Genomic DNA, 27,199 nt, shown 5'->3' with positions numbered 1-27,199 from the left:
ATTTTCAGATTTTTGAAAATATTCACACATGACTTAAAGCTTTGACAGCACCACTAAACCTCACCATCTTCCACCCATGTCAAGATACAATCAACATCATAGCCTCACAGTTACTTGCTTTTCTCCATTTCTTTCATCCATCTACTCCCATGGCCACACCCTAAAACTTGCCATCCGCAAAACTATCCCTTTTCTGATGCTTTATATTTCAGTACCTCATTCCTTACCCACTTTCTTTGGTGATGTTTGTCACTCATTCTCTTCTCTTCAGTTTTTGGGCATCTCCCTTTTTGCACACTCTATCAGCAATTCTCTGACCTTTCATCTTTTTTCTATTGAGCCTAGACCTCTTCATCAATTCTACTTTTCCTGTAAATCCATTAGGCTTATCTCATTATATATTTCATTATATACTCCAGTTGGCAAATCTTACTAAAGAAACCCACAACTTAAAATATATAGCATCCTTCCTCTGGACTCTCATCAGATACTGAACATATAATTGGATGCTATTTTACCATCCAAGTGACATATATTATGTTAAAAACTGAACTTTATCAAAATTTGGTTAAGCTTGAGTGAAGAATTTGTTGTTGACTTTCACAAATTGCTGTTTGTAAGATGTTTAAAATCATTATTTTTTTGCATTTAAAAATGAAGAAATGTCATGCTATATTTAGCATGGTATCTTCTAGACCAGGAATGGAAAATATACTTCTTTTTCATGCCAATTTCAATTGCTTAGAGTACCAGTAACTCATTTGTATTGACTACTGAACACATAGTGCATAATTTGGTTAACAGGATTTGGACATTAGAGGATTAGAGAAGGCAGACAGTTTTCCAAGCAGTGCTTAGCTGATGTGTATTCAACCATCAGGTTTCAGCTTAAACAGAATTTCCTCAAAGACAATTTATCTTGAAACTTGATCTAGATTTTACCATGTGGTCCTTATCATAGCTCTTAACTAATATCCCTGCCCTAATAGACTAACAGGTTCTGTAAGAGAACTTTCCTATCATGCTTACCATGGTATCCTATGCTTAAGTGTCTAGCAAATGCTTAATAAATATTTGCTGAATAAGCTGCATGGTTCTAACCTGCAAACCTGCTTTGCACATATTTTTTCTAGCCAAAAGAGGCCATTTGTTGTCTCCCTAAGGACACCATATATCCCAACTTTCATTCCTGCCATACGCTCAACACTTATAAATGAATCTTTATTAAAGACACTTCAATGCCTTTTGTTAGACACTTCAATATTTTACATGTTTTCAATGTACATTGTACCAAAATTTCTATAAATAAATAACTTTGTACATAAAAGTAATACTTCCTCTTTCACATTGCCTCTCAGAAGCAGAAAATTCACATATTTTGTGGAAGTAACATTTATCAGTTAACAGTTGAGGACAAAACAATAGTTAACAACAGAATTATACAATTTTGACAATATTATTTTCCTATCATGTTGCTGTTTCCTTGGAGGGGGGTCGGTAATAGTTCTGGTGCCTTAGTGCATGGCGGGAATTTAGAGACAAACAATGGTGCAGCTATGTTCATCAAAAAAACTCTTCTCAAGTTCAAGAGTCTAATAGACCACCATACAATAATCATGGGAGACTTCAACACACCTCTCTCACCACTGGACAGATCTTCCAAACAAAAGTTGAATAAGGAAACTATAGAACTCAATAACACAATTAATAACCTAAACTTAATTGACATATATAGAATATACCACCCAACATCAAGCAGTTACACTTTTTTCTCAGCAGCACATGGATCCTTCTCAAAAATAGATCATATATTATGTCACAGGGCAACTCTTAGACAATATAAAGGAGTAGAGATAATACCATGCATCTTATCTGATCATAATGGAATGAAACTGAAAATCAACGATAAAAGAAGGAAGGAAAAATCATGCATCACTTGGAGAATGAAAAATAGGTTACTGAATAATCAATGGGTTATAGAAGACATCAAGGAGGAAATTAAAAAATTCTTAGAGATAAATGAAAACACAGACACAACATATCGGAATCTATGGGACACATTGAAAGCAGTTCTAAGAGGAAAATTCATTGCTTGGAGTTCATTCCTTAAAAAAAGAAAAAAAAACAACAAATAAATGATCTCATACTTCATCTCAAAATCATAGAAAAAGAAGAGCAAAACAACAGCAAAAGAAGTAGAAGGCAAGAAATAATTAAAATCAGAGCTGAAATTAATGAAATCGAAACAAAAGAAACAATTGAAAAAAATTGACAAAACTAAAAGTTGGTTCTTTGAAAAAATAAATAAAATCAACAGACCCTTAGCCATGCTAACGAAGAGGAGAGAGAACTCAAATTACTAACATACGGGATGAAAAAAGCAATATCACAACAGACACTTCAGAAATACAGAACATAATCAGAAATTATTTTGAATCCTTATACTCCAATAAAATAGAAGATAGTGAAGGCATCGATAAATTTCTTAAGTCATATGATCTGCCCAGATTGAGTCAGGAGGATATAGACAACCTAAACAGACCAATATCAATTGAGGAAATAGAAGAAACCATCAAAAAACTAACAATTAAGAAAAGCCCAGGACCGTATGGGTATACAGCAGAGTTTTACAAAACCTTTAAAGAGGAACTAATACCAATACTTTTCAAGCTATTTCAGGAAATAGAAAAAGAGGAAGAACTTCCAAATTCATTCTATGAGGCCAATATCACCCTGATTCCTAAACCAGACAAACACACTTCAAATAAAGAAAACTACAGACCAATATCTCTAATGAACCTAGATGCAAAAATCCTCAATAAAATTCTGGCGAATCGGATACAAAAACGTATCAAAAAATTTGTGCACCATGATCAAGTAGGATTCATCCCTGGGATGCAAGGCTGGTTCAATATACGGAAATCAATAAATATTATTCACCACATCAATAGACTTAAAAATAAGAACCATATGATCATCTCGATAGATGTGGAAAAAGCATTCGACAAAGTACAGCATCCCTTTATGTTCAAAACTCTAGAAAACTAGGGATAACAGGAACATACCTCAATATTGTAAAAGCAATCTATGCTAAGCCTCAGGCTAGCATCATTCTGAATGGAGAAAAATTGAAGGCATTCCCTCTAAAATCTGGAACAAGACAGGGATGCCCTCTCTCACCACTTCTGTTCAACATAGTTCTCGAAACACTGGCCAGAGCAATTAGACAGACGAAAGAAATTAAAGGCATAAAAATAGGAAAAGAAGAACTTAAATTATCACTATTTGCAGATAACATGATTCTATACCTAGCAGACCCAAAAGGGTCTACAAAGAAACTATTAGAGCTAATAAATGAATTCAGCAAAGTGGCAGGATATAAAATCAACACGCATAAATCAAAGGCATTCCTGTATATCAGTGACAAATCCTCTGAAATGGAAATGAGGACAACCACTCCATTCACAATATCCTCAAAAAAAAAAAATATATATATATATATACTTGGGAATCAACCTAACAAAAGAGGTGAAAGACTTATACAATGAAAACTACAGAACCCTGAAGAGAGAAACAGAAGAAGATCTTAGAAGATGGAAAAATATACCCTGTTCATGGATAGGCAGAACTAACATCATCAAAATGGTGATATTACCAAAAGTTCTCTATAGGTTTAATGCAATGCCAATCAAAATCCCAACGGCATTTCTTGTAGAAATAGAGAAAGCAATCATGAAATTCATATGGAAAAATAAAAGACCCAGAATAGCAAAAACAATGCTAAGCAGGAAGTGTGAATCAGGCGGTATAGCGATACCAGACTTCAAACTATACTACAGAGCAATATTAACAAAAAAAGCATGGTACTGGTACCAAAACAGGTGGGTAGACCAATGGTACAGAAGAGAGGACACAGAAACCAATCCACAAAACTACAACTATCTTATATTTGATAAAGGGGCTAAAAGCATGCAATGGAGGAAGGATAACATCTTCAACAAATGGTGCCGGGAAAACTGGAAATCCATATGCAACAAAATGAAACTGAATCCCTTTCTCTCGCCATGCACAAAAGTTAACTCAAAATGGATCAAGGAGCTTGATATCAAATCAGAGACACAGCATCTGATAGAAGAAAAAGTTGGCTACAATCTACATACTGTAGGGTCGGGCTCCAAATTCCTTAATAGGACACCCATAGCACAAGAGTTAATAACTAGAATCAACAAATGGGACTTACTCAAACTAAAAAGTTTTTTCTCAGCAAAAGAAACAATAAGAGAGGTAAATAGGGAGCCTACACCCTGGGAACAAATCTTTACTCCTCACACTTCAGATAGAGCCCTAATATCCAGAGTATACAAAGAACTCAAAAAATTAGACAATAAGATAACAAATAACCCAATCAACAAATGGGCCAAGGAGCTGAACAGACACTTCTCAGAGGAGGACATACAATCAATCAACAAGTACATGAAAAAATGCTCACCATCTCTACATCTCTAGCAGTCAGAGAAATGCAAATCAAAACCACCCTAAAATACCATCTCACTCCAGTAAGATTGGCAGCCATTATGAAGTCAAACAACAACAAATGCTGGCGAGGATGTGGGGAAAAGGGTACACTTGTACAATGCTGGTGGGACTGCAAATTGGTGCGGCCAATTTGGAAAGCAGTATGGAGATTTCTTGGAAAGCTGGGAATGGAACCACCATTTGACCCAGCTATTCCCCTTCTCGGTCTATTCCCTAAAGACCTAAAAAGAGCATGCTACAGGGACACTGCTACATCAATGTGCATAGCAGCACAATTCACAATAGCAAGACTGTGGAACCAACCTAGATGCCCTTCAATAGACAAACGGATAAAAAAAAATGTGGCATTTATACACAATGGAGTATTACTCTGCATTAAAAAATGTCAAAATCATAGAATTTGCAGGGAAATGGATGGCATTAGAGCAGATTATGCTAAGTGAAGCTAGCCAATCCCTAAAAAACAAATGCCAAATGTCTTCTTTGATATAAGGAGAGTAACTAAGAACAGAGTAGGGATGAAGAGCATGAGAAGAAGATTAACATTAAACAGGGATGAGAGGTGGGAGGGAAAGGGAGAGAGAAGGGAAATTGCATGGAAATGGAAGGAGACCCTCAGGGTTATACAAAATTACATACAAGAGGAAGTGAGGGGAAAGGGAAAAATAATACAAGGGGGAGAAATGAATGACAGTAGAGGGGGTAGAGAGAGAAGAGGGGAGGGGAGGGAAGGGGAGGGGGGATAGTAGAGGATAGGAAAGGCAGCAGAATACAACAGACACTAGTATGGCAATATGTAAATCAATGGATGTGTAACTGATGTGATTCTGCAATCTGTACACGGGGTAAAAATGGGAGTTCATAACCCACTTGAATCAAAGTGTGAAATATCAAGAACTATGTAATGTTTTGAACAACTAACAATAAAAAAAGGCATTTGAGACCACAAAAGACGGGGAAGAGTGACAGGAAGTGAGACAGAACTAACAAAATCACAGCACTGTGACATTTCAGGGACAATCGACCTCCGCTTAAGAGGAGGACATCAGCAGGAAGTTCTTTTTTTTTTTAGTTGTCAATAGACCTTTAGTTTATCTATTTATATGCTGTGCTGAGGATGGACCCCAGTGCCTCACTCATGCTAGGCAAATGCGCTACTACTGAGCCCCAGGCTCTGCCCTGAGTATGAACCCAGTGTCCTCAGGACCAAGGCTTCAGTTCTCCAGAACCACATTCCCAGAGGTCCTGGAGTTCCCAGAGCATGAGAACTCTTGACAAAGAGTGTGGACCTGGCTTCTCCTGCCTTGGAAATGAACGGCCACCGTGCCCACCTGTGTTGGTGACGCTGTACTCCTTGCTCTTCTTTCTGGTTTGGTAGATGATGCACAGCCACACCAGCGACTTCAGAACGATGCTGCACACCACGGCGATGGTGAAGATGCCCATGGTGGTCCCGTCCTTCCTGCAGCCAGGTGTGGGCAAGATGCTCAGCTGGCTGTGAGCGTGCTCCCTGTCCAGCGTGTTGGACATCTCGCAGGTGTACTGGCCCGCGTCCTCCACCACCACGTTCTGGACCACCAGCAGCTGGTTGCCAGGGGTGAAGTGGTGCCTATAGGTGAGGCTCAGGGGGCGGTTCCCCTTGAGCCAGGTGATGTGGGGGGAGGGGCTGCTGGTCGCTTTGCACTGGAGGGCCACCGTCTCCCCCACAGACACCACGAGGTCTTCCAAGGGTAACACCAAGGACGGGGTCTCTGCAAGAGATCAAGAGACGGCACGCTCACTCTGGGGCCTCAGTGCTGTGGGTCTGCTTGGTTCTCTAAACATGGCACAATCCCACCTGAGGGCTTCTGTCAGAGTGGCAAGCTTTTCAGAAGATGGCTGATCTCTGGTAATAAAAGTTCCTGTTCCCAAACTGTCCTGTGTCCTTGTTCTTGACTAAGACCACACCCCTCCTGCATGCTCTTTGGTCACCAGTTGCTCAAGGCTCTGGCACTGCACTGGCCTTTAGTCTTTTTAAAGATATAGGAGTCAGGGTGGTGGGGCATGCCTGTAATCCCAGCAGCTCAGGAGGCTGGGGCAGGAGGATTGCAAGTTCAAAACCAGCCTCAGCAATTTAGCAAGGCCCTAAGCAACTCAGCGAGACCCTGTCTCTAAATACAAAATAGGGCTGGGGATGGGGCTCAGTGGTTGAGTGCCCCTGGGTTCAATCCCCAGGACCCAAAACAATTTTTTTTAAAAAAAGAGGAAAAAATCCTAAAAGCAGCCCCAAATTTCAAACAGTAGCAACACCTTCCCGTAACCCCCAGGGTCCACAGAGCAACTCCGCAGGCCTTCCCCTCAGTATCATTTCAGACCCCTACACATGAATGCACACACACACCCCCCAGAGTACACCAAGGGTCGAACCTAAGACATTCAGGGTGGCATTCGCTGACACAGAGCCTGCCGAGTTCTGGGCGGTGCAACTGTAAATGCCCATGTCATCTATTTTCGCATTAGTGATGAAAAACATGTCATCGTCATCTGGCCTGGCATGACATGCATGCAGTGCTCCCGAGCCGCAGGGAAGTATGTGCCTCCGTCCTTCTGCCAGGCAATCCGGGGGTTGGGGTGGCCGGTGGCCGCACACTCAAGGGGAGCCATGGTGCCTGTCCTGATGGTGATGTCTCTTGGCATTTTGGTAAATGATGGCAGCACTGGAAAACACACACAAAGGGGGAGGTCAGGGGACAGCTGGCTGCAAATGCAGAGAACACCTCTGGGGCAGAGACCCCCCAGTGTGCGAGGGCCACAGCTCCATACCTCCACGCCTTGTGCCACCACCAGCCCAGGACTGCTGCAGCCACCTCAATCAGGAGCAGTAAGCTTCCCAGAGAAAGTGCCAGCCTCTCCCCACCACGGCCTGGCACTTCCTCTACCTGTCCACTCCAGCTGGGGATGAAGTCTCAGGCTATGGCTGACATTCTGCCTACTGCACCTCATAGGTAATGGGTCACAAAGGTGGGACCCTGGGAGTCGGGGCCTGAGGCTCGCCTGCCTTCACAAGGCACCAGAACAGAGCCTGGGAAGCAGAAATACCTGCTCACCAAGCTGCAATCACAGAGGGAAGGTCCATGCCCCCCCCAGGGCAGCCTGAGGGCCACGCTGCTGAGCACACATAGGCAGAAGCACTGGGCTCACTGGCTCAGGCTCAGCAAGCAGTGGGACGCCAGAGTCAGTGTCCAGCTGCACAGCAGGCATCACCATGCTTCCTGTCCAAGCTGCTCTGGTCAGCCAGGCACCATGGCACTCGCCTGTTATCCCAATGGCTCAGGAGCCTGAGGCAGGAGGATCGTGTTCAAAGCCAGCCTCAGCAACTTAGCGAGGCCCTAAGCAACTCAGTGAGACTGTCTCTAAATAAAATATAGGAAAGGGCTGGGATGTGGGTAAGCACCCCGGGACCTCATTTACCTGGTGTAAATAACAAATGCCCTGGCAGAGAGTCACTTAGTTGCCTGAGTCTTGAGGTGGCAGTGAGGCCTCTTAGAATACGCCAAGACAACCTGAGTGTGGTCAAGTTTGTTCTGTGGTCTGCGGAGGTGACTGAGTGCAGCCCGCCGGCACTTCTGATGACATGCGAGCCAACTCTGTCACTGGCACTTTAATGATCAGAAAAATCTCCCTGGGTTCTCAGGGTGCGGGGAGGTGCCCACTCACACTCCTCCTGTCCCCCTCCAAAAATAGCAGCCCTTAAGAGAGCAGCTCTGACAAGCTGGTTTCTGAGTACAGGACCTCGTCTCACCCTCCCCCACATCTGCCCTGCTCTCTGCTGTCTTGAGAGGTGGGGACCTGCCCCTGCCCAGGCTGGCCTGTGCTTCCACAGCTGTGCCACCCACTCAAGGGCACAGCTTCCCCAGGGTCTGGGATGTGGGACCTAGAAACTGGACTGCGTAGCTCCAGAGAAGTTGAAGGCTCAGCTTTGCCGCTCACCCCGCTTCCCAACAGTCACCCAAAGCCCAGGGAGAGGGTGTTTTAACCTGCAGAACCTGCCTTGGGCAAGCCCAGGGGACAGTGTGGTCTGATCGCAGGTCTGCCTCTGTCCTCTCCGAGGTGGGCAGCCATCGGGGTGGGGTGCCTGGGAGAGACCAACAGGGGCACCTACCATTCACCATGAGCTGGGCCTTGTTAGAGTAGGTGGAGCCAAAATGGTTGGTGATGACACACTGGTAGCGGCCCTCATGGCCAAAGGTGACCCTGTGGAGGTGCAGGATGGTGGTATACTCCATTACTTCCCCGTCCTGCTTGCGCACTTGGGAGAAGTTCTCCATGTTGGCGTTGGCCAGAACCTCATTGTCCTTCTTCCAGACAAAAGTCATGGGGGAGCTGCTGCTGCTGGCTGCTGAGCACGTGAACCGGACGTCCTTGCCCACCACGGCTGTTGTTGTCTCCGGCTGGGTGATGATCTGTGGCTTTGGGAAGCCATCTGGGGAGAGAAGGGCCACTGTGAGGAGACAGGGACCAGCTGCTGTCACACTCGCACAAAACCAGGCCAGGGACACCAGGCCCCACCCAGGTGAGGCCGTGAGCACAACCCTGGACTAGAAATGGGCCACCAGCGCTCGGTCACCCAGCCCTCCGGAAGCTTCCTGGAGACCCACACCCATTGCACCTGTTGACACAGCCACACAAGAGGTGCCACTTGTCATGGCCACACGAAGGACTCTGGCACAGTGGCTTCCAGAATGTTGGGACTCCCAGAAATCTGAACTCCCTTAAAATGATGAAAGTACTGCAAAAATGGTCAAAATCAATGGTTTCGATTTCTGGAAAATGAAACACAATGATCCACAGGGTGGGGACTCAAGAAAATGGAGGCCTCTTAGAAAGAGATAGGAGCTCTCTGGTGTTGTGAGTTACCCAAGTCCCACCTGCCTCCATTCCACTCTGTGACAGCCTTGAGACTCAGAAGCTAGCAACCATTGAGGGGGCAGGCGGAGCTCCCCCCAAAACCCCATCAAAGCAGTGTCACTGTGTGACCTGTCAGGCCAAGACCTGGAAATCCCCACTCATGAAGAAGGCTCACCACAGGAAGCCCTGTCCCCAGGCATCTGATGAAAATAGTGGCCACTATGTAACCATGCCACTGTTCAAGGTGACTGTGCCTGTCGGTGTGAACAGGACAGTGGTCAAGAAACTGAAGGAAAGTCAGGCAGAGGAGATGCCAGCAGCAGGCCCTGTGAGGTCCACCAGAGTCCTGGGAATCAGGAAGGGCACACCCACGTGTAGGGTGGACACACACCCTGGAAAGACCTTGGGGGAGCCCTCGTTTCTTGCCTGGGCTGAGATGGCAGACACGCACAAGAAGGAAGTGAGAGCACATGCCAGCACATACATACACGGCCTCGGTGAAGGACACAGGATTTGCTGATGGGGGTGACTTAAGGACTTCTGTGTCCAACTATTGGCTACACACTAGCAAGCCAAGCAGGAACTCAAGGGGTTGTACAGAGCAGGCTCCACAACACTCATCTAGGAGAGGCCCTAAAGGAACGGTGACGGGTCAGCAAGCCCTGGAGGAGGACAGGAAGATCTGACTCTGGACTTGCCATGTCATTTTACTTTTTTGGTACTGGGGATGGAACCCACAGTCACTTGACCACGGAGCCCCATCCCCAGCCCTATTTTGTAACTTATTTAGAGACAAGGTGTCACTGAGTTGCTGAGGACCTCCGCTAAGTTGCTGAGGCTGGCTTTGAACTCGAGATCCTCCTGCATCGGCCTCCTGAGCAGCTAGGATGGAGCCTGTGCTACCACACCCAGCATATTATTTTATCTTAAATGTCCAATTTTCAACAACCAATTGTGAAACAGGAAAAAAAAAAATCAATACAAACTGTTCCTGAGGAAATTGAGATCTTGGACTTATTAAACAACATCAGCTATTATAAAAATACTTGAAAAACTAAAATTTTGTCTAAGAGAATTAAAGCATGAGAACACTTTCTTACCCAAGAGAAATGATTAATGAACAGAAACTATGAAAATGAACCACATACAAACCATGGCATTTACAAGTATAGTAACTGAAATTAAAAAGTATAGTAACTGAAATTATACCCTAGGGCGGATATAGCTCCATTGGAAGAGTGCTTGCCTTGCATGCACAAGGCCCTGGGTTCAATCCCCAGAAACAAACCAAAACAAAACAAAATCCACCCTAGGGCTAGGGCTGTAGCTCCCTGATAGAGCACTTGCCTAGGATGGGTGAGGCCCTGGATTCAAATCCAGGACTACATAAAAAAAAAAAAAAAAAAAAAAACCTAAGTAAAATAAACGTATTGTGTCCATCTACAACTAAAAATATTAAAAAAAAATTCCACCCTAGAGGGCTCAGTAGCAGAACTGAGCTTGCAGATGAGTCAGTGAACTTGAGACAGGTCAACAGAGATATCTAGTCTGAGAATCAAAGAGAATGAAGAAAATACACAGAAATTCAGAGATCTGTGCAAGAGCATCCAGCATGACAACACACAGATCATGCAAGTCCAAACACAGGACACAAGGAGGAGGGAGAGTATGTTTGAAGCCCTGATGCATCCAAACTTATAAATGGGATGGAAAACATGCACCCACATATCTGAAAAATTTAATTAACTCTAAGGAAAATTCATTCAAAAGGCCTAGGTTCATCATAGTCAAGTGTCAAATGCCAAAGACAAAGCATCTTCAAAACAGCACAAGAAAAACAACTTATCACGTACAGGGGATGCTCAAAAAATATTTGTAGCTGATTTCTTATTCAAAACCAGGAAGGTCAAGAGGGAGAAATACTCAAAGTATTTAAAAAGTCTGGAAATCTCAGGTACAGCAAAATTATCTTTCAAAAATAAAGATGAAATTAAAACATTCCCAGATTTTAAAAAAAATATCCAAACTGAGAGAATTTACTGCTACCAGACACGTTCTACAGGAAATATTTGTGGTGGTTTAAAGCCAGCCTCAGCAATGGCAAGGCACTAAGCAAGTGGTGCACCGCTGTAATCCCAGCGGCTCAGGAGGCTGAGGCAGGAGGATCATTAGTTCAAAGCCAGCCTCAGCAAAAGTGAAGCCCTAAGCAACTCAGTGAGACCCTGTCTCTAAATAAAATACAAATTAAGGCTGGGGATGTGGCTCAGTGGTTAAGTGCCCCTGAGTTCAATCCCTAGTAAACCCCCCCCCAGCAAAACAAAACACTAAATGAATTAAATACTCTGATCAAAAGGCAAGGAGAACCATAATGGATAAAAAAACAATGACCCAGTATACACTACCTACAAGAGGCAGTTTAGATCCCAAGACAATTAAACAATCACCAAATATGAGACAAAATATTTTATCATGCAAATGGGTCAATCCATCAGGAAGACATAAAAATTATAAATATATGCACCTAACAGAGCTTTACAAAATGTAGAGCACAACCTGTCAGAACTGAAGAGAAGGACAGACAATGTAACAATAATACTCTTATTTCCAATGAAAAGCTAGGCAGAAAAACTAGGCAGATGGACAAGGAGAAAGAAGACTTGAACAACAGTATAAACCAACTAGTTCTAATATACACCCATGGAACTCTCCACCGAACCACATCAGAATATTCTTTTAAAATGTACACAGAACAATCTCTAAGATAAGTCAATATTTTAGGTCAAAACATAGGTCCAATAAGTTTAAAAAGATGGAAATCACACAAAGTATCTTTTTTGATGACAATGGAATGACTTTTAAATCCACAGTGAAGAGAGTATTTGGAAAGCAATTTGTGGAAATTAAGCAGTGCACTTCCGCATAGCAGAGAAGAAGTCACAGGGACGCTGAAAGATGCTCTGAGTTGAATGAAAACGATGTGTTTAGTTTTCAAGTCTCGGAAGCTACGCCTAAAATGGTGCTCGTGGACTTATTGTTGGAAATGCCTGTATTAAAGAACTTTAGGACTAATAATCCAGTTTTTTAACCCAGAAAAAGAAGAATAAACTACACCCACCACAAGCAGGAAAAAGAAATTAATCATGATTTGAACAGAAATGAAAGAACGGGGACAGGAAAATGAGAAAATCACTGCAAAGCAAAAATTGGTTATTTGAAAATATCAACAAAATTGAAAAAACCTTTAGCTCAACTAGTAGGCAGGAAGGAAAAACAGAAGGTACAAAAAAAGGGCACCCCACTACTGACCTTCTTCCAGCCAAACGAAAACAGGGAACATTCTAACAACTGTACCCAGCTAACCAGACCACCTGGCTGAAATGACAATCTCCTAAAACTGACTCAAGAAGAAACAAATTCTGGCTCAACACTAAGGAGACACTTTAGAATTTAAGAATTTTTAAATGTAGAATTAAAAAATTCCTATAAAGAAAAGCTCAGACTCAAGTGAATTCTACCAAACATTTAGAGAGAGAACCAATCCAAAACTTCCAAAGCATTTTTTCCCTCTTTCTTTTTTTGTACAAGTAGATGTAAAGAGAATATCTTCCAACTAATTTTATACAACTATTACTCTTAACAACAAACACCTAAGAAAAACATCACACACACACACCAACAACAACCTAGAGAACAATGACTTTTATAAGTATATATGCAAAAACTTCAGCAAAAATCCCAGCAAACTGAAATGTACAGCACCTAAAAAGAATCACATACTATAATCAAGTTAGGCTGATCCCAGGAAAGCAAGGTTTACCATTCAAAAATCAATGTACTAGACCATTATCAATAAAATAAAACAATCATCTCAGAAACACACACACATAGAATATACACAAGACAGAATCCAATAGCTTTTCATAATAAAAAATATTCAAAAAATTAGGGATAAGAAAGGAACTTATTCAACCTCATAAAGGTCATCTTTGAAAAATCCACAGTTAATATCACAATTAGCTGGGCTCAGTGGTGTGCACCTGTAATCCCAGCAGCTTGGGAGGCTGAGGCAGGATTAAAGCCAGCCTCAGCAATGGCAAGGCACTAAGCAAGTCAGTGAGACCCTGTCTCTAAATAAAATACAAAATAGGGCTGGGGATGTGGCTCAGTGGTTAAGCACCCCTGGGTTCAATCCCTGGTACCTGCCCCCCAAAAAAATTATTGTAAATGGAATTCTTTTCTTGTTTGTTTGTTTAGTGCCTCGCAATAGCTGAGGGTGGCTTTGAACTCACAATCCTCCTGACTAAGCCTCCCAAGCTGCTGGAATTATAGGCATGCACCACTGCACCTGGCCCTAAAACTATTTCTAAAAAAAATTTTGCACAACTGTCTAGAAACTGAAAGACCACCACCACAATTCACAGACTAGGAAATGGTATTTACAAATCATAGACCCGATGAGGTCTAATATTCTGAATATTCTAATATTCAGAATTGACAACTCATAACAAATATAGAATTCTGAATGTGCTAATATTCAGAATTGATAACTCATAACAAAATAGAGAAATGAATAAATGACTTGAGTAGCTATTTTTCCAAAGAAGCTATGCACGATCCAATAAGCATCTAGAAAATTGTTCAACATCATGAGTCATTTTGGAAATGTTAAGACTACCATGAGATTCTACTTTGTTCCCACTAGCAAAATCTAAAATAAAAAAGATAGCAAGTGTCCGTGAGCATGAGGAGAAACCAGAATCCCATACATTGCCAGCAGGTGTGTAAAATCCTGAAGCCACTTTGAAAAAACAGTTTGACAGTTCTTCGGTCACACCTAGAGCTACCACAGGACCCAAAGATTCCATTCCCAGGTGCAATCCCAAGAGAATTCACATAACTAGTGCATGAATGTTCACACCAACATTAATCATAAAATCCCCAATGTAAGCACCATCAAATATCGGCCATCTGATGCATGGATGAAACAAAACGTATATCCATACAGCAGGATGTCACTCAGTCACAGAAAAGGAACTGATGCTTTAAAACTATGCTCAGGGGCTGGGGCTAGGGCTGGGGCTCAGGGTAGAGCACTCACCTAGCACGTGTGAGGCGCTGGGTTTGATCCTCAGCACCACATTAAAAATAAACAAATAAAATAAAGGTGTTGTGCCCAATTATACCTGAAAAAATATTAAAAATAAAACAAAACTATGCTCAGGGGAGGGGGCAGCTCAGGCCCCAGATCCAATCCCCCCACTGGGGGAGAAGACCCGGCAAAGTGAGAAAAGGAGAGTTCCTTAGGCCACACGCCGTCCACTGGCACTCATGTTAACTGTCCAGAGCAAGCAAGTCACACACACCCGTGGACTAGTGACCGCCATGGATGGGGGCCAGGAGAAGAGGGAATGCCTGCTAAGGCGTGGGGTTGTGGTTTCTTTCAGAAGTGATAAAAATGTTATAAATCAGCGATGACACAAATTTTGAAGACTCTAAATCCAAAGTTCACGTTTTAAAGAGACACATTTTTATGACATGTAAAAATTATATTTATAATACACCTAACACATACACACACACACAGCTTTACTGAGCAATAATTCACATACACTTCAGCTCGCCCATTTCAAGCTCACAACTGAATGGCCTGTGGTGCATTCATGCGTAGGTGTCGTCATGACCACAGTCAATTTTAAGATATCTTTGTCACCTCATGGAGAAGCACTTTGTAGCTACTCACCTTCTCCCTCCATCTCTCCCCAGGCTGGAGCACCTCCTAGGGCACTTCCTACTACAGATCTCCCTGTCCTGGGACTTCCCTGTGACTGGGTCATAGAATCTGCGTTCCTTTGTCACTGACCACTTTCCCTTAGCTTATCATTTTCAAAGTTCATCCAGGCTGTGGGAGGGACAGGACAGGTGGCATTTTATGGCCTGATAATCCTCCAATGTCTAGCTATGCCACCTTCCTCTAGTCATTCATCAACTGGTGGGCACTTGGGTGCACATTTTTCAGCTATTATAAATAACGCTGCTGTGAACACACATGTGGAGAGGTTTCCGTGAGATGTGCATTTGTGTCAGGAGAGGAACTGATCGTAACTGTTTAAATGAGGAACTTCTAAGGCTGCCTTCCAAAGGAACTGCCCATCTTGTACTGTCCCCCAGCAGTGGGGGGACGAGGGGGTTTCAGGTGTGTCCCCTCATTTGCCAGCACTGGCTCCTACCTGGCTCTACCTGCCATCTTAGAGGGTGTGAGCTGGTCGTGCTTTCATTTTTTTTTTTTTTTTTAAAGGCATGGGAGAGCGCACAGAGCTGGAACTTTGATCTCCTGCCAAGTGTTTTCGTGATTCCCATTAACACCAGATGGTTGGGGTTTTGATGGAGCGGGTGGGGGGAAGCCTGAACTGAATCAAGGGGGTGGGCCTGAGAGAGGTGAAATCAACAACCACTCTAATCCAGAGTCTGCCAGTGCCTGAGGTTAGAGGGTGCCGCAGAAGTCATCCCTGGAAGTCCTCCCTGGATGGTCCAAGGGAAAGGCTGCCTTGTGGCAGGAGCGGGAGGAAGTGGCAGACAGCCTCGCTCCAGGGAGCTGTGGAAAGAGATTAATGGTCCAGGGCTGCCTGAGCAATGGGCAAGGAACCACGGACCGCACAGCCATTCCGTGCCTAGGGAGCCGGAACTGGGCACAGCCTGGGACCCCACCGCAGAAGACCCCTAAGAAGGACCAGCAGAGTCTGGAGGTCTGGTATCGTGTTCTCCATACTTACTTCTCCCTGGTCTGAACCAGGCAGGAGGGTGGCCAGCAGGCCACACTAAGCAGGGGTTTGTCCCAGGGGGGTGAAGTGTGAACGCGTGGACAGAGGACATTCCTCTTTCACTCCCAGCAGGGAAATGGCTACTGTCAGAGCCAAAAGTATGTCACAGATGTGGATTAGCAGAACCCCTGTACTGCTAGGTGGGCTTCCGGTTAGGACTGTCCCAGCCAGGATCTGGCAGCAGGAGAGATGTGCAACTGCCCAGCAGGGCCTGATGGGTGTGTTATTCTGTCCTCTCTCCTGCTCCAAGCAAACGCCAGGAACAACTCAAAATCCATCTCAATCTTTGCCTCTGTGTTCGTGGCCGAGAGGCTGTGTCATTCCTGTCTCGGCTAGCCTGTGTGTGTGTGTGTGTGTGTGTGTGTGTGTGTGTGTTTGCAGCTGTTCAGCATTTTCTGTACTCTCTGCAACCAAACTTGGATCCTGAGCACTCCTAGTAAAAAAAAAAAAAAAAAAGATGACATTCTAACAACCAGTAGGAAGGAGGCATCTCTAGCTACCCCTGCAGATTTCAGGAGTTTGGAGAAACCGCCAGAGTGCAGATGAACCTTGAGGGACTGTTTTTACTAGAGCGAATGTTCTCCCCAAACCCATCCTTCCTGCAGTGAAACATCATATGGTGCATCAATTCCCAGCAACACCAGGGCACCAGATCTCTCCTGAAACACTGGAAACATCTTCCTGTGACTGATTATTCTGAGTGTCACCGAGCCCCTGCACGCTGCCCTCTGATTAAACACACATACTACAAGCGTCACAGGATGTACCTCATGGTAAATGCCATGTGTGGTTTCAGCGGGAAGTAAACTGCATCCAGGGGCCGATCTGCAGCCGTGGGCAGGGGTTTCCTGGGATCACAGCAATGACTCCCACAAGCAGGAGGCCCACCTGGCCTCTTTGCCCTTCATGGAAAAAAAAAATCTCCAACGAGGTCTTACCACACACAAATCTCTCTGGTGGTACTGAGAAAATGCTCTGGCCCTTCAGTGACTCTGGTTGGGCACAAGTGGCTGTTACAAAGGCCTGCAGTGTTGTGCTTTCAAGCCATGGAGGCAGCCACTTGAGCTGGCAGTCACACAGGAAGCTGTCACTGCTGATGTGGCTGAAAGAAAGAAAAAGACACTGAGCTGGGACTGAGTCGGAACAGTGCAGCTTTAACAGCTGAGGACATTCATCGCCACCCACAGAGCTGACTGGAAGATGCCTTCCCCACAGTTTGTTCCTCTCTGTTGGAGGAACAGCACCTAGAAGCTACCTGGAGATTCGCACCAAATGCAGCTTCTGATGGAGTCTGTCAGGGTGGAGCCCAACTCTGCCCTCCTACCGAGCTCCAGAGGGGAGCTGAGACCCCTGGTCCAGAGGCTGCACTTGGCCCTTGTTCTCAGACTCTGCTTCTGTTACCTTGGGGACACCTTCTCACCTTTTCCTGACCTTGGATACACCTTACAGTGGCAAGAGCACTTTCCTGATAAATTCCAAACACAGTCCCCAGCCCTGGGACTTTGATCTCAACTCTGCAACAAGTTCTAATATGTCTTCTTTTTTCTTTTATGGCTGCTACTTTTTGACTGGCCAAGCTGGGTTCAAGGATTGAACCCAGAGGCACTTAACCACCAAGCACATCCCCAGCCCTTTTTATTTTTTTATTTAAAGACAGGGTCTCGCTGAGTTGCTCAGGGCCTCGCTAAGTTGCTGAGGCTGGCTTTGAACTCGTGATCCTCCTGCCTCAGCCTCCTGAGCTGCTGGGATTGCAGGCGAGCACCACAATACTTGGCAAAGCTGCATGTTTTCTTACTTCTGAATGTCAGCCTCCCAGCCACACGTCCCACCTGCCTGCCCCTCTCTCTACAGGAGCATCGCTCAGGAGGTCGGGAGAATGCAGTCCTGCTCCCTAAATAGTGCTCATTAGTTAACTGACCCTGCCCAGGGAGCAGGAGAACGTTCAACTTGGGTTTTGTGAGCCTCCAACCAAAACAGAGAATATTTTCTTTTTCATTTCTCAGCAACTGAGGATAAACTTTTCAAACAGAAATCAGAATGGCCATCGGAGTGGACATTCCTTCCTGAGGAGTCACACACCAAGATAAGTCACCTGGAGAGTCTAGCTGCCCTGGTCCTTGGAGAGCCCAGGCTTGAGCTGAAGAGCAGTGGCCAACCTATGAGAAGGGCAGACACAAAGACACGTGGCTTCCCTGTCATGTCCCTGACACTCAGTGACAGAAAGGGGCACAGTAAGCCTAGGAAATCCACACACGTGGTTCTGGCCATTAGGCCAGACTGTTTTTCCAGCTGCTGCATCCCTCAGACCAACAAAGCAACCATGGGGACCGGCTTTCTGTTCTCTTTCACTCTGAATGTGGTTTTATTTGTTTGTTAGTTTGTTACTGGGGATTGAACTCAGGGACTCTCGACCACTGAGCAACATCCCCAAGCCCTAGTTTGTATTTTATTTAGAGACAGGGTCTCACTGAGTTGCTTAGGGCCTCACTAAGTTGATGAGGCTGGCTTTGAACTCACAATCCTCCTGTCTCAGCCCCCAAGGACTTCCAATGAGCAAAGAAAGTGTCAAACTAGCAATCAGCAAGGAAGAGTGAACAACCCGTTTCCTCATCATTCCCAGAGGTAAGGTCAGAAGGTACTTCTCTGAAAACTGAAATGATTTATCTTAAAGCCATTATAATAGGGAGGCCAGGCCCAGGGCAGACCATAGAGTAGGCCTGAGGCTTTGGATTGTATTTATCAGGCAGCTGACTTTCTGCGTCCTGCTAAGGAGTAACTCTAGGGGTGGGAGGGCAGCCGATGAACAGAAATGGCCCACCTCACTCCTGTGCAGGGAGGAGAGTATCCCAGGCACAGCTCCTGTGACTGCCTCACTGCACCAGGACCTCACCTTCCTGGTGAAGAGCAAGCAGGAACTCCCACTATCAGAATCTCCTCAGGCTCAACCTCCAGGGGCACTCCTGCAGTTCCCAAAGGCACTGCGTTGGAAAGCCTGCAGGCAGAGCCTGGGCCAGGGCCCAGGACAGCCTGGTCACACCACCCCATAAGTTAGAGACAAAGGCCAGGCTGACTAGAAAGAGGGGACTGTGAGCTGCCCAGCCTCCGCTGACTCCTGCCCGTCTTCAGCACTCGGGCAAAGCTCAGCCTCCGCAGCTGCCAACAGACACGCCCCACCCTCCTGCTCCCTTTTCCAGCCACCCCAATACTTCGCTGGCTAAGAGTGTGCATTTTCATGACTCCAACTCGAAGTGTGTTTCTAATTATCCCTTGTGGAAATTTACCCAGAGGGCCACAAAGTGCACAGCACAACCTGCCTTGTGCCATTGGGAAGAAAACATGGGAATTAACCCTCTGGGCCCTCCAGAGGACTGGGCCCAGGCCAGCCCCAGCTGGGTCCATGCAGCGACTGATGGGAACCCAGGTGGGGACCAAGGCTCAGTGCCAGAGCCAGACAGTGTGGGTTTGTTTTTTTTTTTCTTTGTGAGGTGGGGGTGGGGATGGGTTGCCCAAGCTTCTAAAGGGTTCAGTTCTTCTCCACTAGTCAACAGTCTCCGAAGAACCTAAAAGAAGAATCTTTCTCCTTTCTCCCTTCTTTCTCCCCAGATACCCTTTTCCCATTTAATCAGATCTTTTGGACTCCTGACTCATTTGGAAGTTTCATGGAGAGAAAAGTTGTTACGAACTGCACAGATCATGCTCATCCCAGGAGATCTGGATTTTTTTTTCTGGTACTGGGGATTAAACTCAGGGGTGCTTAACCACTGAGCCTCATCCCTAGCCCTTTTTATTTTTTATTTAGAGACAGGATCTCGCTGAGTTGCTTATGGCCTCACTAAGTTGCTGAGGCTGGCTTTGAACTCGTGATCCTCCTGCCTCAGCCTCCTGAGGATTTTTTATAACCAACATAATCCTCCCGCCTCAACCTCCTGAGTTGCTGGGATGATAGGCATGCACCACCAAGCCAGCTTCCCCATAGTATTTTTTTTTAAAACAGTTTAACTTGCATCTACCCATAAACGATCATAGCTATTAAAAATGTGAGCATAAAGCAATTACAAGGGTTTGTTACTCTGGAAGTTCTTCCTCATATTCACAAGGGCCCCAGGAAGCCTCAGTACTTACAGTTCCTTAAGATTCCTCATCGTGATAAAGGTGTCCAGCTGCACAGACCCTGATGGCATTCTCTCCCAGGTCCCTGAAACACAACACAAGGACTTGTGCCAAGAAACCCCAGGTGCCCTTCCAGCCAGCCCTGTGTCTGAGCCAGGAGACTCAGGTTTTCCGTGACAGCCTTGGTTTCAGGTGAACCAGAGGTGATAACTCCACAGGAGGTGGCTCTCACATGTGTTGACACAGCATGTGCGGTGACACGGGGACCCAACCTGTCTGAGGGGCAGCGCAGAGGCAGGTGCAGGCCTGCTCAGCAAGTCAACTGCCACAGGCTCTCCCAGCAGAACCGGGGTTGAACTTGGTGCAAAGAGGAAACAGACTCAAGCCCACCCACTCGAGGGAGCTACCCCAGAAGGATGTGAAGGTCTCAGGGCTGGCTGGTCCCCTTACTCCCAGGGCCAGCCAGAGAAGCTCCCAGTGGGGTGGGGTATGTGTCACTCTGCTGGCTGGCCTAGTGGGGGTGGCGAGGAGACCAGGGCCCAGGGAGGAGCGGGGGCAGCAGCGACACAGGGCAGCGGAGGAAGGTATTGTCCGCACACCAGCTGCATTCATGGGGATCACACCAACTGGCCATGTGTTCTGTGATTGCCCTGGCACAGGCAAGATAAGGGCCAGCATTGAAGCAGCTGCCGCTTCTAAACAGCCTGTTTCTCAGTTTACAAAGATGCCATTCAATCCTAGCTGACTTTGCCATGGCCGCCCTTGGCAGGCCTGGGGGTCAGGCAAGGTCTGACAAGATACGCACAGGTGCTCCAGGCCTTCCAGCCCCGAGAACGCTCTCTTAGCCACGGACTTGATCTTGTTCCCAAACAGAGTCCTACAGATTCCAAACATCCAGAAAGAGACAGGGTGGGGGAAAAGGGGGGAGAAAGAATGCACAGTCAGCCTGTCTAGTGAGAGGCAGGGGAAGCTGACCTGCACTGAGATCCCAGGGCGGACACACACAGTACTGCCCCTTCTGAGAGGAAACACTTTTCCCTCTATTAGAATTCAGAAGCAACTACAGGCTGAAGGTGCATGCACTCTACGGCCTACAAAGGCCCCCTGCAGACTCCATCTCACTGTGGTCAGATCAGCGATCATTAAGAATACAACTAACAATAAGTGTTGGTGAGGATGTGGGGAAAAGGCACACTCATGCATTCCTGGTGGGACTGCAAATTGGTGCAACCACTCTGGAAAGCAGTCTGGAGATTCCTCAGAAAACTTGGAATGGAACCATCATTTGATCCAGGTATCCCACTCCTTGGTCTATATCCAAAGGACTTAAAATCAGCATACTACAGTGACACGGTCACATCAATGTTTACAGCAGCCCCATTCACAATAGCTAAGCTATGGAACCAACCTAAGTGTCCTTCAACAGATGAATGGATAAAGAAAATACAGTGTAAATACACAATGGGATATTACTCAGCCTTAAAGAATGAAATTATGGCATTTGCAGGTAAAAAGATGGAACCAGAGACTAGTGTGTTAAATGAAATGAGTTCATCCCAAAAAACAAAGGTCAAATATTCACTCTGATTTGTGAATGCTAGCCCAAAACAAGGGTGGTTGGGGGAATAATAGAAATCCATTGCATTAGAAAAAGGGAAATGAGGGGAAGGGAGAGCATGGGAATGGGAAAGACAGTGGAATGAATGGGACAGAACTTTCCTGTGTTCATATATGAACACATGACCAGGGAAACTCCACATCATGTCCAACCACAAGAATGGGAAGTTAGACTCCATGATGATCTGACATATGTATGATATGTCAAAGTACACTCTACTGTCCTACATAACTAATACGAACAAATAAAATCCACTGGACACACACTTGTCCCACCTGGCCCTCTGTCTCCAAGGGCCCCTGAAGGGGGTTGGGGGTGAGGCAGGCAATAGCATCACAAGAGACAGGCTGGGTAGTCTCTCAGTGAGGAAAAACAGAGAAGGTAATGAAAACACATGTGGGTGTGTGGTAGCCACTTGGGGTTCACGATACTGTTTTGTCTTGTCTGCTGTCATGGTGTGCTAAGGTTTGTGCATTAGACGGGAAAGAGAAAAGCGGATCTTGGTGCACAGCTCTAGGTTGACCACTGTGCTTGGTGTTGAGTGACCACTTAAGGAGGGAACCATGCTCCTTGGATCCCCCTCTGCTTGGTTTTCTCCCAGTGTCACTAGGAGCTCTGTGGCATGGCTGTGCTGGAAGATGTGGCCACCACACTGCATTGCCCCATCTGGATGGGCTGGCCCCAGTCTGCGGGGCTCCCCTGGGCAGTGTGGAGCATGCCAGCACAGAGGAGCCATGCGGAGTCCCTGCGAGGTGGCCTGGGCCTGCCTTTGGAGAGCTTGAGAGGCTGGTCTTGCTGGATCTGCCTCTGAATGGGGAGGTGAGCTACTCCTGAGATCCTTCCTAGCTCACCACTGGCCAGGCCTAAATGAAAGTATTTTCCCACAAAGAGCAGCAGAGCCCTCTGTGACCACCGGGTGGACGTTGCCCTTCCTTGTTCCAGGTTTTGAGCTCAGATAGTCCCTCAAGCCCAGCCATTGATAGTTCTTCAATCTGGCTCTTCCTGGTGCTGCTGGAGCGTTCCTTTCCCCTAGGTGACCTGTCTCTAAATAAAATACAAAATAGGGCTGGGGACATGGCTCAGTGGTCAAGTGCCCCTGAGTTCCATCACTGGTACACAAAGAAAAAAAAAAATGATTGCAGGGACAGTGTGGCAGTGGCTGGGGATACTCACTTCAACAGCAGGACCCAGTGTCCTGACAGGCACAATGTGCAGCTTCTGCTTGGTGACACCACACTTTAGGGTTGTCATTCCCTCAGGCACCATCCCAGGGGAACAAGACATTCAACATCAGCTATGCACACATAACACATCAGCTTGGGGTCCAATTCCCACCCAAAGCCATTGGGAGTGGAGTTCAGAGAACTCCCAGAGAGGCCTTCGGGGGGCCAGCTCTGCCCTCTTCTGCTCTCCTGCCCAGGACCCCGTCGCTCGGTCACCCCCACAGTGAATACCGTACAAGATGCGCAGGTTCTTGAGTCCCTTGAAGGCGCCTTCAGCGATGTGGCTGATGGAGTTGTGGCTGAGGTGCAGGATGCTCAAACTGCCCAGCTTGGCCAGGCTCTTCTCATCCAGCCCCGTGAGGTTGTTGAAGGACAGGATCCTGGGGAGGTGGAGGGGCTGAGGTCATTATCAGGCCTCATGGAGTTGCTTACAACAGCCCGTGGGATCTCCGTGGGCAGGAAGTATCTCACAGTGGACGTGCAGCTAGGTCATCCACCTGGTCTAACAACGGGAATGGCCATGCAGGTCCTGGTGTGGTTAAACTGTGGGGATGGCACAAGGTCACACAATACAAAACCTCCCTGCTGGTGTCCAGGCTGGTCCTGATTCAGACCTTTCTTGGCAGAGGCCCGACACCCTGGATAGGTCCCTTGTGGATCAGATGCTGCCACTCCACGCACTGGACAGCAGAGGGCGCCATGCATCCCTGCCTGGGACAACCACTGCAGGGCCTCAACCTCAGGCTGGAGGCTCTGGCCTGAGTGTGACCTACCCTCCCTGTGAGCAGGACAGGACACGCCCCAAATCATCCATTTAGCTTGCATGTGAGACTCCAAACCTCCTCCCAGACACCCTTGCATTTCTGACACAACCCTGGCGCTGGTCACTTGGCATATGGGTCACCTCTGGTTGAAAAATGGGAAGTTTGGGCTGGGTCAGGAAGAAGAAAAATAGTATCAATGAAGATTAATGGGTTTTTAAGGGGGGCAGCAGGCAGCCTTCTTTCCCTGCTGGAGAAATAAGTCATGGTGTCTGTCAGTCACAGGACCTGGCAGGAGACCAAAATTATATCCTCACCTGCAATTAAGGAATTTGGCTTAGGGGAGGGGCAGGAAAGCAACCCCCAGCCTGGCTCTGAGGTGACCTGAGAACACGGCAAGCTTCTAGAACTGGTCAAGGCACGCATCAGTGACCCCCGGCCCCTCTAAAGGGCACAGCAGACAGCGGTCCACAGCCAGAAAGGGGAGCAGGGCTGTCATCGAGGCAGCTCAGGAGGCTGAGGCAGGAGGATAATGAGTTCAAAGCCAGCCTCAGCAAAAGTGATGCGCTCAGCTACTCAGTGAGACCCTGTCTCTAAATAAAATACAAAATAGGGCTGGGGATGGGGATCAGGGGTCAAGTACAATCCCTGGTACCAAAAGAGAAAAACAAAAAAGAAAGAAAAAGGAAAGGTGGCCTGCTCTCCACCTAGTGCTCAGCTGAATGGACACACACAGGCTGCCCCACTCCCCACAGAGGCAGGGTGCAGAGGCCACGGCCTCACCCTTGGGCTGGAGCCCTGCCAGGGCCCGCCCACACTTACAGCACATGCATATTGGACAAGCCCCAGAAAGCACCATCAGTCAGCTTGCTGATGTTGTTTCTCTGGAGCTTCAGCACCTCCAAGCTGTCCAGGCCCTGGAACGTGAGGCCCTGGATCAACTGAATCTGATTCCGATCGAGGTCCCTGAAGAGAAGAAGCCCACAGGCTCAGAGCCTCCCTGTGCACATTCCATACACACACACACACACACACACACACACACACACCATGTCGAGTTTCCCAGCCAGTGAGCCAGCGGGTATCAAATGCAAGAACATTTGCAGTCAGGGCATCTGTCGGGATCTCCATGTATGGGGCAGAATGAGCAAGAGCAGTGGGGGACACCCCATGAAGCACACACATTCATCTGCTGGCTCTAGTACTAGAGAGCCTTGGGGGACCGAAAGGACTCTGGGTGGCCTGGAGGGGCAGGGAAGGACACACGGAGCTAATGGGAAAGCCCTGGTTTCCCCGAAGTATTTCTGCAGCATCTCGTGACCCAACCTCCTCAGCATCATGGAGACCTTCTCCGCAGACAGCCCAGGATCCACACCCTGCTGAGCCTCAACAACTGTTCTCATCAATTTAAACCAAATTTCCACTACTGGCTTGTTTTCCTGATATTTACTCTTCCAATAATAAAAAGAAGCCGAAAATCAATCAATCAATCAATCAAGAGCCAGGCGTGGTGGCACAGGGCTATAATCCCAGTGGCGTGGGAGGATTGTGAGTTCAGAGCCAGCCTCAGCAACTCAGAGAGGCCCTAAGCAACTCAATGAGACTCTGTCTCTAAATAAAATACAAAATATGGCTGGGGAGGTGGCTCAGTGGTCGAGTGCCCCTGAGTTCAATCCCAAAAAAAGCAAGAGACAATCATAAATCAACCACCTTGTAAGATTTAGGAGATAAAGATTGCCATCTCCTGCTTACCGCCTCTAGCCATGCTAACTTCCTGCTAAATTCAAGAAATGTCAAGGATACCATCAAGCCTGAGGTACATATTTTACGGGTACCTTTAAAAACAACACTAAAATCTCTGAGATAAATAAACAGAATGCATGCAGCCTAAGCACTAGCCACGTTAGCTAACCAGCAGGATTCCTCATGTCATCAAGGAGGACACCAGCACGGACCCATACTCAGTGGATCTCATCCCTGCAAGATGAGGTGGGCCACCGGCACCAGACCCAGCTCCAATCTGCTTTTACTAGGTGTTGCCATAGGGGCATTAATTACGGTTCATGCAGAACTTTACTTGGGGCGGGTGAGGGAGTAGGTGTTGCATTTGGTACTAGGTCCTTGGGGAAGTTTGGCCCCCATAAAATTGGGCTATAACCTTAATTAAAGTGCTGGTTTCTGTACTCACAGTTGTGTCAGCCTGGGTAACTTGAATGCTTTTATAGGAAGCTGGGTGATCCTGTTTTTGCTCAGGTGAAGAAAAAGCAGTGAGCGTGACAGGCCATCAAATGCTCCCAACTCCAGGGTGCCAATGTGATTGCTGGCCAGGTTGCTGGAATGAGTCAGGAGAGAAAACGTCACAGCCATAGGAGGCCTTCCTCGTTCTGTTACAGACACCAGACCTAGCAGGATCCGAGCTGGGAAAACATGCTAAGACACACCCAGAAGGACAGGTTTCCTGAGGAGACATCTGTCATCACGAGGCTTCAGAGCCTGCCCTGCCACTGCAGGTGGCAAGACTGTCCAAGGTCAACCTCCACTCAGCCCAGAGCACACAGCACCTGTGGCTAGTGGGCCCAAGAAGGCAGGAATGACCATCAGACACCTCCACCCCCAGCCCTGCTGCAAACCTGCCAACCTCGGGCCACACCTGGCCTGCCACCCTAGGCCAACCGAGAAAAGCCCTACACAAAGCACAAAGTCAGCTCAGAGGCCAGGTCAGATTCCATTCCACGATTTGGGGAATCTGTCTTTAATCCTGAAGTAGGTCTCATTTTTGGACTTACATAATAAGTGTGTACAAGCCAATTCCTTAAAATGATTTTAAATACCTGAAAGAAACCCTCTAGTTAAAGAGACCTAAGCCAAGTTCTTTAAAAAGCAAGCCATACCACGCCTGTAATAACAGTAGCACGGGAGGCTGAGGCAGGAGGAACAAGAGTTCAAAGCCAGCCTCAGCAAAAGCGAGGTCCTAAGCAACTCAGTGAGACCCTGTCTCTAAATAAAATACAAAATAGGGCTGGGGATGGGGCTCAGTGGTTAAGCGCCCCTGGTTCAATCCCTGGTACCCCTGCCCCTGCCAAAAAAAGACAAGCAATACTTTTTCAGGGCCATCTCCTTTGACCATACCGAGCAGATGGACTGCAGTGTACAACACAGATATGTGTGTCACAGTGTGCAAAGCATAGCAAGCAGTGGAAAAGAAAAGGGAAAAAATAAAGGGTATAAAATAAATCAGTATTCCTA

The 27,199-nt window shown here is 46.6% G+C and overlaps 1 protein-coding gene across 1 annotated transcript in view; it reads right to left on the bottom strand.

Moving 5' to 3' along the window:
• Positions 1-27,199, bottom strand: part of LOC114080927 (leucine-rich repeats and immunoglobulin-like domains protein 1) — a 100,833-nt gene that overhangs the window by 24,274 nt on the left and 49,360 nt on the right. Inside the window, 11 exon segments of the mRNA XM_071603824.1 lie at positions 5,868-6,287; positions 6,943-7,063; positions 7,066-7,232; positions 8,678-8,998; positions 17,180-17,343; positions 20,364-20,410; positions 20,412-20,436; positions 21,157-21,391; positions 23,424-23,572; positions 24,776-24,919; positions 26,142-26,285. Coding sequence (XP_071459925.1) covers positions 5,868-6,287; positions 6,943-7,063; positions 7,066-7,232; positions 8,678-8,998; positions 17,180-17,343; positions 20,364-20,410; positions 20,412-20,436; positions 21,157-21,391; positions 23,424-23,572; positions 24,776-24,919; positions 26,142-26,285 — 1,937 coding nt within the window.

Source organism: Marmota flaviventris, chromosome 17, assembly GCF_047511675.1.
Source record: "Marmota flaviventris isolate mMarFla1 chromosome 17, mMarFla1.hap1, whole genome shotgun sequence".
Taxonomy (NCBI): Eukaryota; Metazoa; Chordata; class Mammalia; order Rodentia; family Sciuridae; genus Marmota; species Marmota flaviventris.
This window is presented reverse-complemented; position numbering and strand designations above follow the sequence as displayed.